A 14,312-nucleotide genomic window follows, 5' to 3' on the forward strand; every position below is an offset into this window, starting at 1 on the left:
CTTTGCACAGCTGGCAGCAAAGTGCTCTCGGACTTTTAAGAGTGCCACCAGGTGCTAATGCTGCTTCAGGCTTGCCTGAATGCATTCATTCCCCAGAACTCCCTTTCTACCCAGTTTTTCAGATTTCTCAAACAGCCTGATGAGGGCAACGCTTTAATTTTTGGTTTTTGTTGTTGTTTATTTATTTATTTTAATTGAGACAGGGTCTCACTCTGTCACCCAAGCTGGAGTGCAGTGGCACTATCTCGGCTCACTGCAACCTCTGCCTTCCAGTCTTAAGCAATCCTCACACCTCAGCCTCCTGAGTATCTGAGACCATAGGTTCACACCACCACGCCTGGCTATTTTTTTGTATTTTTAGTAGAGATGGGGTTTCACCATGTGGCCCAGGCTGGTCTTGAACTCCTGAGCTCAAGCAATCTGCCTGCTTCAGCTTCCCAAAGTTCTGGGATTATAGGCATGAGCCACTTCACCTGGTCATGTTTATTTATTTATTTATTTTGAGACAGAGTCTCACTTTGACACCAGGCTGGAATGCAGTGGCACCATCTCGGCTCACTGCAATCTCCGCCTCCAGGGTTCAAGCAATTCTCCTGCCTCAGCCTCCCGAGTAGCTGGGACTACAGGTGTGCACCATCACACACAACTACTTTTTGTGTTGTTAGTAGAGATGGGGTTTCACCATGTTGGCCAGGATGGTCTCAATCTTTTGACCTTGTGATCTGCCCGCCTCGGCCTCCCAAAGTGCTGGGATTACAGGCGTGAGCCACTGCGCCCAGCTCCGTGTTTTTTGATTGAAGCACTGGATGAGATTTGATTGTTGGACTAGATCGAAGTTATTCATCTGCATTTTCTGTTGAAAAGGGTTATTTGGGGACCCAAAAACCTTTCTCATTTCCTACTTCTGTTTACCAGACTCTGTGCTCTAGCAGAGCTATCCTTTATCCACTGTTGACCACATACAATGTGCAAGTCCACTTGGGGCCATCTTCCCCCAGCTATTAGGACCCGTGTGCCTGCTTCCTTATTACCGTTGGATGTGTTGTTGTCAGTTATTAAAAAGACAAGCAACAGGGAACGATTAGCTCAGTGACCGAAGCATTTTCTTCCGTACTTGGGCTTCACTTCCCATAGCCCCCTCCCAAATGTTCCTGGAAGAATTTCATATGGGTATAAAGAGGAGATTCCTGCCTCCCGCCCCCAGCAGCTCCTATGTCAGGCTAAAGAGAAATGATTGGATTGATTCCTGAAGCAAGATGTTAACAGCGTGACTCTCAAAGGAGACTTGGAGGTCCTGTCATCATTTCATTGAAGAAAAGGTCCTTCTCACTGCCCCTTAAATCCCTCTGTGATGTATTCACTGTGTATGAATTTTTGGTATTTCACAGATGTAGTTAATGCTGACGTCTCTGTTTCCTGTATTACATCACATCGCTGAAACGGACGTTTACTACCAGGCGCCCAGCATCCTTGCATATCTGATGGTTTGGGGGCATCACACCATTACAGGGCTTCAGGTGCCCAGCCTTTAGCACCTGAGCTGTGCATTCTGTCTAGCAGGAAGCAATCAAAATAGAAAGTCCTGGCCGGGCGCGGTGGCTCATGCCTGTAATCCCAGCACTTTGGGAGGTTGAGGAGGGCAGGAGTTCAAGACCAGCCTGGCCAACATGGTGAAACCCCATCTCTACTAAAAACACAAAAAGTAGCCGAGTAGCTACTCGGGAGGCTGAGGCACAAGAATTGCTTGAACTTGGGAGGCAGAGGTTGGGGTAAGCCGAGATTGTGCCATTGCACTCCAGCCTGGACGACAGAGTGAGACTCGTATCAAAAAAAGAAAGAAAGAAAGTCCTGTCATGGGAGAAATTACCTTTAGCAACAAGTTAGTCTTAGGAAAATAAGTAAAACAAACACTTAAGCCGAGAACATTAAATGAGTCTGTTTGGTCTTTTTAGCTTTTTCACGGCTTTGACTTTGACCTTGGAGCCCCAGTAGTTCCCTTAGCGAGCATTCTTTGAGGGCCTGCTATGCTCAGAGGCTGCGTGCGCCAGGCGCTGGGGGCCAGGGTGGAAGTGGGAAGCTTGCCTTCAGCGGTGAACGGGGTCGGGGGAATTTGTGTTCCCGTTCTCCTTAAGCTTGTACCAATGTTCTTTCCCTCTTCTGCAGTCAGCCGCCCAGCCTCACCTGTGTGATGGGACATTTGATTTTGAATTGGGTTTCTTTTTTAGCATAGTCAAGTTAGCTGACACATTACAGCTACTTTGATTGAAATAGGGCCCTGTTGTTTGGATTTCACTTTTTGTATGGCCTTCACTAGGACCCCAACTGGTCCCTAACCAGATGTCACCATCAGCACACAAATCATGACCACCATCCCCAGACCCAAGGCGGCCTCGCTGGGACGCAGGCATTCCTTCTGGAACCCGCCTCGGGCCACCCATTCTCGCTCCTGCTCTTTCTTCTGTCCATGAAGTCCCCCTGGGCCCCGCACCCTCCCTCCACCCACACACCCCTGCCCCTGCTCTCTTCTCTGCTTCTTAAAATTCTGTTCATCCTTAAGGCCCAGCTCCAGGGCCATTCTCAGACCCTCCAGCTGCTTCCAGCTCTTTCCTGCAGCACTGTCCATCACTTGCCGTGTTGAAGCCTCTTTTATGGTATCCACCACGTGTGGCTTTGAAGAGGAGTGATGTGTGCACCTGTTCCGTCTCCCGTGAAGTTAGCAGCTCTTCGAAAGCAGGATTTGTTTCATTTTGGTCTTTTTTTATGTGGGAGGATCACAGCAGCTGTTGGAATAAATGATTGGGAAAATGAAAAATAAGCACACAGCCCTCCTCTTCATCTGGAAATGCTGGTCCTGTCTACCTGTGTGAGAACCCAGAGTTTCATGAGCTGCTTCATGAGCCGATGAGATCTGAAGCCATGAAGGCGAGCTGGAGCCCAAGTGCAGGGCCCGCCCAGGCACCAGCTGCCACGCACGTGGCGGAGGAGCTTGACAGCTCTGGGAACTCTGCAGATCTCCTCCCGCCGGCAAGGCAGGGGCTCATTCCCCTGGTCATGTGGTGGGCACAGGGGGATGTGGGAAGGCGAGAGAGGGGCAGGAAAGGGAACTGGGGGCAGTGACAAAGAGCAGAGCCTCCTAGGCACAGGTTCCTAGAGGAGCCTTTCTCAGCCCGGCGCTATTGATATGTGGGCCCTGGCATGTTTGTCGTGGGGATGTCCTGTGCCTTAAAGGATGTGTGTCAGCATCGTGGCCTCTAGTCTCTAGACGCCAGTAGCACTCCCTCAGGCTGTGACAACCAGGGAAGTCTCCCAGTATCGCCGAATCCACCCCTCTCCCACTGAGAGCCCCCGTTCTAGAGAGAAAAGAAACATGAAGCTGTTGATCAGCTCCGGGTCATTGCGCACCCCCCATGCTTGGTTTACTCAGACTTTTTGTTCTCCTGTGCTCCTATTGCTGTATCTTTTCTCTCAGCCTAAACTGCTGTTTTAGGGCAGATGAGCTTCCAATATGCTGTAACGGGCTGAAGTCAAAAGAAGGCCTGTTGGAAGGAGGAAGGGATTTCATGGAAGCAACAGGTCACGTAGCGTAGGGTTCCTCACCCAGGCCTGGTGGCAGAAAGGCTTGAATTTCAGCTCCATGGCTTTCAAGTGGTATAACCTCAAGCAAGCCACATAATTTCTCTAAGCTTCTGTTTCTCCCTCTTTCCCTAGGGATGCGCCAGCACCAACACATGGGCTGGGTGTAAGTAACGCGTAGGCTAATGCTGAGAAGGCTCTCGGTGCCGTGCCTGGCCTGTGACGTGGGAAGACCGGCCCCATGGCCCTCGGAGGCCATCAGCTACTCTCTGCTCCCTTAGCTTTATTTTGCTGAATGTTCTCTTCCAGCCTCACATCTCCAGACAGGCTTCCTTTACCCACACATGGCACAGCCTGGCTGCCAGCCCCAGGTCTAGAAGACCTGGTGGTTCTGACACCCACTCAGCTAGCCCAGTCTCTGTGTCCCAACTTCAGAGTCACAGTGGATAGGCAGAGGCCTGGGTGGCCTTGTTCAAGACACTGTCCAGTCTTGGTCCATTCTTTAAGCTGATGACAGGGAGAGCCCCCCAGGCCACACCATTCAAGATGCAGAGGCAATAGGCCACATGACAAGTCCAATTCCATTACCCAAGTCGACCATTAGCAGTTCTGCGAGGCTTTCGCTGAGGTGAATTTCTCCTCTGCGTCTTCACAGCATTCTTTTTTTTTTTGAGACAGAGTCTCGCCCTGTCACCTGGGCTGGAGTGTAGTGGCACGATTGCGGCTCATTACAACCTCCGCCTCCCGGGTTCACACAATTCTCCTGCCTCAGCCTCTCAAGTAGCTGGGATTACAGATGCACACCACCACACCTGGCTAATTTTTTGTATTTTTAGTAGAGATGGGGTTTCACTATGTTGGCCAGACTGGTCTCGAACTCCTGACCTTGTGATCTGCCCGCCTCAGCCTCCCAAAGTGCTGGGATTACAGGCGTGAGCCACCACACCTGGCCACTGCCTGATACTCAAGACATTTCTACCTGCCTTTTGTGACCTTGGTTAATTCAGGGCCATCTTTGTCTCTCAAGCATGGATTCCTGAAGGGAGATGCACCCTGAGATTACTATTCCGTCCCCAGCCTCTGGCCCTAGCACGTTAGTTAGCTACTCCATGGGGGCGGTGGTGGTGGACACTGACATAATGAACTCCATTTACAAGGCGGGCATCTTCAGAAAGGGTTTTGGATGATGAGAAACAGTGCTGGGGGATGGCGAAGAATGCTGGCATTTATGCCAACTGTGTTCTTCAGGGCTTTTACCTCCTGGCCCCAAGAGGCACTTCAATATCGGATTGTCCCAAAGAAGTGATTAGCCGTCTGAAAGGAGAGGATGAGGCCCATGTTACCTTGGTTTCTGCTTATCTTCCCTTAGCTCAGTGACTTGCCTGGGCCCCTTGTGTCCTGTGACTGCTTAATTAATGTGCAGATTTCCCTTTAGGATATCAACTTACGAGTGAAGTGGCCCAACGATATTTATTACAGTGACCTCATGAAGATCGGCGGAGTTCTGGTTAACTCAACACTCATGGGAGAAACATTTTATATACTCATTGGTAAGTTTCAAACCTTTCCCCCAGCATTTTTAGATTAATAAAACAATAAAAATAAAAACGATTTATGCATGCCTACATTGGCAGGAGCAGATTATCATGTGAGATTACTTTGAGTCTTGTAGTTTTGGAGCAGGGTGTAGATGCAGAGAGATTGGTCGAAAGCACTTCACAGGGTTTAGCATTTTCTGTGTGTGACCACAGGAACCACCAAAGTGGTATCACATCAAACAGCTATGTTCTTACATCCTTCCACACTCCTGCTACTCACTGAATTTGAAATGGTGAAAATAAACATTTAACGTCCTATTCTGTAATAAGAAAAAGAAAAGTTAATTTCTTAAATAGTTCTCCTGGTGTCTTGCATTCTTATCGTGACCTTCCCGGGCCATGAAAGAGTTGGCATCATTTTCACCTTCAGAAGAAGCTCCATGCTGGTCCAGGCGGGGTAAAGAATCCCTGTTTCACCTTAGCACATCCAGATCAGGCAAGAAAATGGATTCAGAGGCAATCTCAGAAGTCCTTAGGTTCCTGGCCGTCCAGTCATCAGCCTCACTCTGTGGCAGTAGAACCTAATCTGTGTTCAGAAACCAGCAATGGTCAAAAAACATGTAACCATGTGTTTCAAGTGCCAGCCAGGGGATACAAGGCCTGTGTTACCAGCTCTGCCACCAAGGGGCAATATTATTCTGGGCAAGCTACTTCATACCCTTAAAGCTCCATTTCCTATGGTTTTTTTTTTTTTTTTTTTTTTTTAGATGGAGTCCAGCACTGTTGCCCGGGCTGGAATGCAGCAGTGCCATCTCGGCTCACTGCAACCTCCGCCTCCCAGGTTCAAGTGATTCTCCTTGCCTCAGCCTCCCAAGTAGCTGGGAGTACAGGTGCCTGCCACCACACCCCGCTAATTTTTTTGTATTTTTAGTAGAGATAGGGTTTCACTATGTTGGCCAGGCTGGTCTCAAACTCCTGAACTCATGATCCACCCACCTCAGCCTCCCAAAGTGCTGGGATTACAGACGTGAGCCACTGTGCCCAGCCTCCCCCATTTCCTATCTTTAAGTGAGTAATTGCAGTCGATGCAGAGATTCCTAGGTAGGGGCCACAAGGAGGCTCATGGATGACTTCAGGGAGCTAACAAATGTTATCAGCATGGGGTAAGCGAAGGCCAGGCATAGTGGCTTGAGCTCATAATCCCAGCTACTTGCGAGACTGAGGCAGCTAGATCACTTCAGCCCAGGAGTTCAAGGCTACAGTGAGCTGTGATTGAGCCACTACACTCCATTCTGGATGACAGAGTGAGACCCTGTCTCAAAAATAAAACATAAAAAATAGGGCGGGTGTGGTGGCTCAACGCCTGTAATCCCAGCACTTTGGGAGCCTGAGGTGGGTGGATTGCTTCAGTCCAGGAGTTCGAGACCAGCCTGAGTAACATGGCGGAACCCTGTCTCCACTAAAAATACAAAAAATTAGCTGGGCGTGGTGGCGCGTGCCTATAGTCCCAGCTACTCGGAGGCTGAGATGGGAAAATCACCTGAGCTCAGGAGGTTGAGGCTGCAGTGCGCCATGATGGCTCCACTGCACTCCAGTCTGGGCAACTGGAGTGAGACCCTGTCTCAAAAATAAATAATAATAAAATAAATAAATAAATAATAAAGTAGGGGAATGAAACATTTTCCCATGGTGAGAACCCATAGCTTTTTTGAATTCTGAAGGCCATGGGATGGGGTCTCTGACTTTGGGGATTCAGAGCGGCCGGCAGGGTGCTCACTGGTCCTTAGAAGGACATAGCCTAAGTCGCCACTAGTCAGTGTTGCTACTCATCCTAGGAATTCCAGTTTTCTGAACACAGGGGAGCACTTAATTTAATGCCTTACGTTCAGTAGGCGCTTCAGGTACTGTACGTATTGAATGAATGAATACATGAACAACTGCAAGTTCTGCCCCTGTTGCTGTAGTTACTTGTTTTTTTCCAGAGGAAATTGACAATTGCTTTGTATTTTAATAGCCAGTATATTGTTTTAAAATCTGAGACCAGTCAATCCTTCCCTTCACACTGGAAATGCCGAGAATGCTGTTGTTACAAATGGCATTGTTCTGCCTATGGCAAGTGTTTCCGGGATTTTTTTCTTAGAGTCACTGAAAACATGGTAGTTTTCTTACTGCTTAGTCTTTGCAGTATTTCATTTCTTACTGAAGACCTCTTGCAGGCCAATTCAGAGCCCTGCTGAACACTGAAGTTAGCTTTTCTGAAGACACCGCCCTCTCCCTGGAGAGGATAGTGGTGGTAAGTAACTGCACAGATAAGCCTATTCAGACACCATCCCTGGTAACTCTCATGAAGCCTTGGTTTAGGAGCCTGTAAAAAGCCACTGAACATGAGTCGGCGTCTTGCCAACAGTGTAACTTAGCACCAAAGACTTCCAAGAATAAAGTATTAAAAGATGCATTCTAGGGTTATGCCATGACCAAGGTTTGAAATCTCTGAATCCAGAGTTTACTTCCCAACTCCTGAATAAAACTCGATTTTCAAGCATGGGATCTGTTATTCAAGTAGGAGAAGAAACCAGAGATTTTATTCTCTATTGGACTCAGTGCAGAGCTACAATGCTTGGTAGACCACTTATTTCAGAGGCAACACTGATAACGTTTTGTCCCATATTTAATAGCTTCTATTGAATTAAATTGAATCAAATGTGGCTTTCTTTTTTCCCACCTTCTTATTTGCAGTAAGGTTGAGATGGTTTTAGCTTGAACAAGAATAACAAAAGAAGGACAAAAAGGAAGATGGACAAAAATATATATCACTCTTCAAGTGGTTAGAGACACAAAATCTGAAATGAGGACAAGGAAGGAGGAAGTTGACAGTCAAGACTGTAACTTTTTCCAGGTGGCAGAGAGGAATGTGTGATGCCATCAACAGGCTGAGCTGCTCAATTGTTTGTTTTTGTCCAGGCTGTGGATTTAATGTGACTAACAGTAACCCTACCATCTGCATCAACGACCTTGTCACAGAATACAATAAGCAACACAAGGCAGAACTGAAGCCCTTAAGAGCCGATTATCTCATCGCCAGAGCCGTGACCGTGCTGGAGAAACTGATCGAAGAGTTTCAGGACAAAGGGCCCAACAGCGTTCTTCCCCTTTATTACCGATACTGGGTCCACAGGTCAGTGCTGGCTCATCTTCATTCTTTTCAACTCCTTTATTAGTATCTTAGTAGTTCTGTATCTTTTTTTTTTTTTTTTTTGAGACAGAGTCTCACTCTGTCACCCAGGCTGGAGTGCAGTGGCACGATCTTGGCTCACTGCAAGCTCCGCCTCCGGGTTCACGCCATTCTCCTGCCTCAGTCTCTCGCCTCAGTCTCCTGAGTAGCTGGGACTACAGGTGCCCGCTGCCACACCCGGCTAATTTTTTGTATTTTTAGTAGAGGTGGGGTTTCACCGTGTTAGCCAGGATGGTCTCGATCTCCTGACCTCGTGATCTGCCTGCCTTGGCCTCCCAAAGTGCTGGGATTACAGGTGTGAGCCACCATGCCTGGCCGTAGTTCAGTGTCTTAAAATGAGGGACCGAGCACTGGTCTGAATGATTATTTTCTGTGTCTCTGTTGGAGAAACTGCAGGGACACCACCTTGACCAAGTTAGCATCACCAGTAATGGAGCAAACGGGCATCTTATGCCTCCTGGTGGGATGCGATGGGAAGAACTGAAATTGTGAGAGAGTTTAACATTGGTTTAATCTGATTCTAATTGTGAGGAAACAATAGACGCATCTAAATTGTCAAACCTTCTAGGTAACAGTGGTTCTCAAAGTGAGATCCCAGGAAGCAGCCTCAGCCTCAACCAGGGGCTGCTGCATCAGAAACCCCTGGGCTGGGCCCAGCACCCTGTGTCCTAACAGATACTCCAGGGATTCTCATGCAGCTGAAGTCCGAGGACCACTCACTGATTTCACAGCAACAGGCCTGTGCCCTGCAAAAATGTCAGTGTCTGCACACAAACAATTAGACCAAAAAAAAAGGTGGCAGAATTGTTTGGGATTAGAGAATACGAAAGAGGCATGACATCTAAATGTAATGTGTGTGATCCTGGATGGAGGGAAATAGCCACAAAGGATATTAAAAGGACAGTGGGAATGACATGAACATGGACCGCTTGTGTCCAGACTTTCTTGAGTGGTCATGGTTAATGCTATTATAATTTTATAGGAGGTTCTTGTTCTCAGGAGATAAAGTATTTAAGCAGAAAGTGTCACAATGCCTGCAGCTTTTAAAAAACTTTTTAAATTTTCATTTCTTTTCTATTTCTATTTTTTTTATTTTTTATTTTTTAAGAGAGGGTCTTGCCCTGTCACTGGAGTGTAGTGGTGCCATCATAGCTCACTATTGAAACCTTGAACTCCGGGCTCAAATGATCCTCCTGCCTCAGCCTCCCAAGTAGCTGAGACAATAGGAGTGTGCCACACAGCCCGCTAATTCAAAAAAACTTTTTTTGGGGAGGCAGGGTCTCACTATATTGCCCAGGCTGGTCTTGAACTCCTGGCCTCAAGCAGTCCTCCCACCTTGGCCTCCCAAAGTGCTAAGATTACAAGCATGAGCTACCACACCCAGCCTCAACTTATCTTTATATGATGCAGGAAAAAAAATGTGTGCTTGTGTGTGTTTATGTGTGAAGAAAGAAAGCAAATATGGAAAATATTTTCATTTGGTGTGAGAATGGAAGAGAATATGAGGTTTGTTGTACTATTCTTTCAGCTTTTCTGTAGATTTAAAATTCTTCAAAATAAAAACTTGAGAAAATTCTGTACTTCGAAAGCTGTTAAGAAGGATGTGACTTGAGTACATTTGGAAAATACTCAAAAGAAGTAGGATCAGGATGAGTTTCCCTTGTGGCTGATGTGACCCAACTTTGTTTTATAAGATAAAACATTGCTTGCCAACTGGGCCTATTTTCCTCCAACCTCAGCCAAAAAACCTAGAGTTGCACAGTGTTTCTTAAAAGTGCTGGGAGGTGAGGAAGTGGTTCCAACCATCACAGCAGATGACCAGAATTAGGAGGAGTGACGTTGTGTGAAGAAATTTCGACTCCTTGTTGAACTTGCATCTTGCTGGTTATTTGAGCAGTTCTTCAAACCATTCACCAGGGTGGAAGAAAGTCAGAGCTCAGCCCAGGCTGCCTTTTCCCTGCAGCGAGCCTCAGCCCCCTCCCCAGCAGCCCCAGCCCTCTCATCATGGATTATTCTTCAGCTCATTGTCTTAAGCCGTCCTGTGACACCTCCCAGTGACCGCACGCTGTTCTTCCTTTTCAGTGGTCAGCAAGTCCATCTGGGCAGCGCAGAGGGACCAAAGGTGTCCATTGTTGGCCTGGATGATTCTGGCTTCCTCCAGGTTCACCAGGAGGGCGGCGAGGTTGTGACTGTGCACCCGGACGGCAACTCCTTCGACATGCTGAGAAACCTCATCCTCCCCAAACGGCGGTAATGCCAGGCGTCCCCGAGACAGGCCTGGGCCTGCCCTCTTGACTCACCAGGCCTGGTGCCTGGGCAGCAGGTGAGGATGCTGCTGGGCTGCCTGTGGTCCGAGCCCAGTGCAGAGCCGCCACCGTGAGCATTCAGCTTTTATTGCGGCCGCCCGTCCGTGCCCACGCATCTGGAAATCTAATTTAGAGTTGTAGGTGAATTTTCTCTTCCTCCAATTCATTTGTTAAGTGTTTGGTTCTTTTTCTGTGTTTCTGGTTTTTTTAGGTTTGTTTTGTTGTTGTTTTCTTTGGTGTTTGAAGAGGCTCTGGGATAGACGGTTAAGAAGTAGAAAATTTAGTTTAGGGCAAGCCCTCCCACAGGTGGGAAATTGCTCTCCCCTCTGCGGCTTGGACTTACGTTTATTGTCAGGGGGAGTTTTTACATGCAAATGGCAATGGGAGAATTCAGATATTTTCTTAGCAGTGCAGACCTTTACCCCTAGTCTATGAAAAAACAAACCAAAATATGCTCTTGGGCCTAGGCCAGTGGTGAGTTAGAGGTATGCTATCATTGTTTGTAAGCATCTGGGGAGGTATTGAACTATAAGAACACGCGTTGACACTTAGTCATTGTTCTGTGTTTTTATTAATGAAGAAACGGGAAGATAGACTTCCAAGAGTTACTCTCCACCCGGTGGTGCGGCCCCATAGCGAAGTCTAAATGCCTGTAGAGCTAGAGCTAACTGTGTGGTTGCAATGGCCTTGTGGAGGAAATCAGTTAATTACTTTCACACCATTCAGTGAGCGCTCCTTTCCTAAGGAAGTTGAAATGTCCTCAGTTAGGGACTTACTTTCTTAAGTAAGTTTAAATTTACTACATATTGTGAAGAGATAGGATCAAGTTCAGAATCCTTAAATGTCTGGTTAGGCATCACTTGGAAGAGGAGGTGGGCGATTTGGCTCGAACAGCTGGAGATGAAGGCACACTCATACCACAGACAAGGGAGGATTTGGAGCTTTTAAGCCAGTTTCAGATTCACTCTGAAATGTGGAGCATTCCTGCAAGACTGTGCAGCTCACAGAATATAGAAGACATGGCATTTTACTCAGAAGTCCTAAGTTTTTGCCTCATTTACCTCATATTACCAAGAAAATGTTATTGATACAAAACACCCATCAGTTCAGAGAGAGGATGTGTGTGTGTGCGTGCGTGTGTGCGCACATAGCTTTAAAAGAAGACATTCAAAATTTGATGCGCTATAAGCCTCATGAAAGAACAAAAGAAAGGAAGCCTTTTGATATGCATTCGCTATTCCCAGATGTACGCCATGCCTTTTCCATGTCCCTCCTATCTCTGTTGAACTTATGAATCATACTCATTACTTTTCAGCTTTAAAAGGCCAATTTTTGTCCAGTTTTCTCTCTTCCTGCCAGTCCCAGCTGAAATTAGTGGAAAGAAAGTTTGATGGAGCTTTCAGCTTTGAACAAAATCCCTTCATTGTAAACTAGCACCATCTTTATCCAGGTCTTACCCAGTCAGGCTAATTCCAGAAACTTGTGGTTTTTAGTATAAAATCTGTCTACCTTTAGCCAGGCACAGGACAGCCCTATGAAAAAATACCCAATATATATTTTTTGGAAATGAAACATTAAAAGAACTTAAAAAGTAATTTTTGGAAATGAGGCTTCAATTAGAATTATTTTTCTCAAAAAAAAAAAAAAAAACACACACACACAAAAAACACTCTTCTCCAAATGCCCAAGGCTTCTTTCGAAATTAGTTAGAAACTTAAATAAAATATAAGTCCACACCACCCCCAAATTACAAAATGGACTCACCCTTGAGAGGGCATCTGCAGAATATCATCAGGGACAAAGTTCTCGAGGCTAACGATGTCGGTTTCATTTCTCAGACTTTGTAATATAAGGCAAGCCCTCTCTCAGAGCTGCCATCACCACTTTTTGAATTTCTTTGGGGGTTATTTAATGAAAAACATGCTGTGTTTTGTTTTAAGCTGAAGTCCTATTCTGGACATTCTGCTTTGGGAAAAAATGTTATCATTTAATTTCCTTTCTGCAAATTAAAACTAATGAAGTGTGGCCTTGTCAAAGGCTGTGGCGATGTTCCGGGCAGACTGCTGTGCTCTGTGCTTTCCAGCAGGCGCTCCTCCCTCGCGCAGGAGACTCAGTTGTCCTGAGAGAGAGGAAGCAGCCTTGAAGCAGATGCTGCGTTTTCCATAAACCTGATTTTGCCTCACATGAACCAAAGACTCTCAAAACTCTGCTTCTATAGAATTAGCTGAATAAAGGCATTTTACAGATGGCTGTTCGTGTTAGCGAAACCTGTCTACCTGCTATACCACACTCTCCGATTTGGGCCATTTATGCACCCCGCAACCTGGGATCTCAAGGAGCTTTAAAGTCTTAATGGGAACTTGGCATTTTCCTCATGATCTTTAAAATGTGGTCACTAAACTCAGGATTGGCGTGTGCTTTTAGAACACTGGAGTAGCCCTTGTTTTAGAGGCTGTGCATTGAGTATCGACCGTATTTTGTAAAAGGCAAGATATCCTCCCTTCCAGGCTGGTAACAGGTTTCAGGGGGACTCTTGAGGAAGTGCCCCCTAGAATAGAACACAGCAATAACTGGGCTTCCTGTCCCCACCCCAGCAGTGCTGTCTGGCACTGGGAACTCTGCCAGGGAGTGGTGGAAGTAGGAAGGATTTGTGTTCGAAGTAAAATAGTGGTTGAGTTTCACTGCGGCAGGCTGACGTCTCCTGATGTGAGAGCAAGTGGCCGACTGGCGTGCGGGTGCACAGGTCAGGGGAGCACAGGCCGCAGAGTGCAGCCTCTGGGGGTCCCCCAAGGCACAGCATATACAGCATGGTCACCCCTTGCCCTGGAGTCTGGAAACAAAGAGAGGAGCCAGCCTCACCGCACTGCTTCAGATGGAAAAGGGAGGCAGGGTGGGCTTCCGTTCTCCAGATCTGCTTGCTCTTAACAGGCAGAACATGGGAGAATCCTTATTCCTGCTTAATCACTATGCATATTTGAAATAAAAGAAAGTGTAAGCCTCTGCAATTTTAACTGCTCAAAGAATGTCTCTGAAAAGAATCACTTTAAACCAATGCCTATAAAAAGCAAGTCTACCAAAATAAACTAGACTTTCTATGTGGTTTGGGCTCACTCTTATTTTTACAAGTTTCATTTTTAAAAGTAGGCAACTACTTTGGGTTACAGTATTTTTATTCATATTTAAACATATTTTTACAAAATAAATAAAGTGTTTTACATAGTAAGGAATATGTATGTATTTCCAAGTATTAAGAAGCCAGGTGTTTTTTTGTTTTTTGTTTTTTGACGTATTATTGACAAATATATTCAGCGCCATACACAAAAGAAATATTATTACTCCAAAGAACGAAAATTAACAAAACTCCAAAGCAAAAACCCTTTTAATTGAGGTGAGAAATAAATTTAATGTAACAATAGCTAGATTGTTTTTAGGATTTTTCTTTTCTTTTGTGGAAACTTCTTGACTTTTCATCTGAACAGTTTTTCCCCCCAAGATTTTAATCTTATATGTCGTACTTAAGTTTAGGAACAGCTTGAATAATGCATTCTAGATAACACAAGGGCCATGATTCACTAAAATTCCAAGCTACTGTAATTTTAGGGCATTTATTTGCAAATGTTCTTTGTATCTCATTTTATCTGTAGCAGCTCCCCCCCGCCCCCA

The 14,312-nt window shown here is 46.1% G+C and overlaps 1 protein-coding gene across 7 annotated transcripts in view; it reads left to right on the top strand.

Moving 5' to 3' along the window:
- Positions 1–13,903, top strand: part of HLCS (holocarboxylase synthetase) — a 241,208-nt gene extending 227,305 nt beyond the window's left edge. For 5 of the 7 annotated variants that reach the window (XM_032176144.2, XM_032176141.2, XM_058428065.1 and 2 more), the window contains exons 9-11: positions 5,009–5,123; positions 8,073–8,286; positions 10,426–13,903. In XM_032176144.2, the coding sequence (XP_032032035.1) occupies positions 5,009–5,123; positions 8,073–8,286; positions 10,426–10,597 (501 nt within the window). In that variant the 3' untranslated portion in view covers positions 10,598–13,903. The other 2 variants (XM_058428066.1, XM_058428068.1) reach the window with 2 other exon arrangements.
- Positions 13,904–14,312: the final 409 nt, after the last annotated feature.

This window comes from Hylobates moloch, unplaced genomic scaffold (assembly GCF_009828535.3).
Source record: "Hylobates moloch isolate HMO894 unplaced genomic scaffold, HMol_V3 SCAFFOLD_14, whole genome shotgun sequence".
NCBI lineage: Eukaryota > Metazoa > Chordata > Mammalia > Primates > Hylobatidae > Hylobates > Hylobates moloch.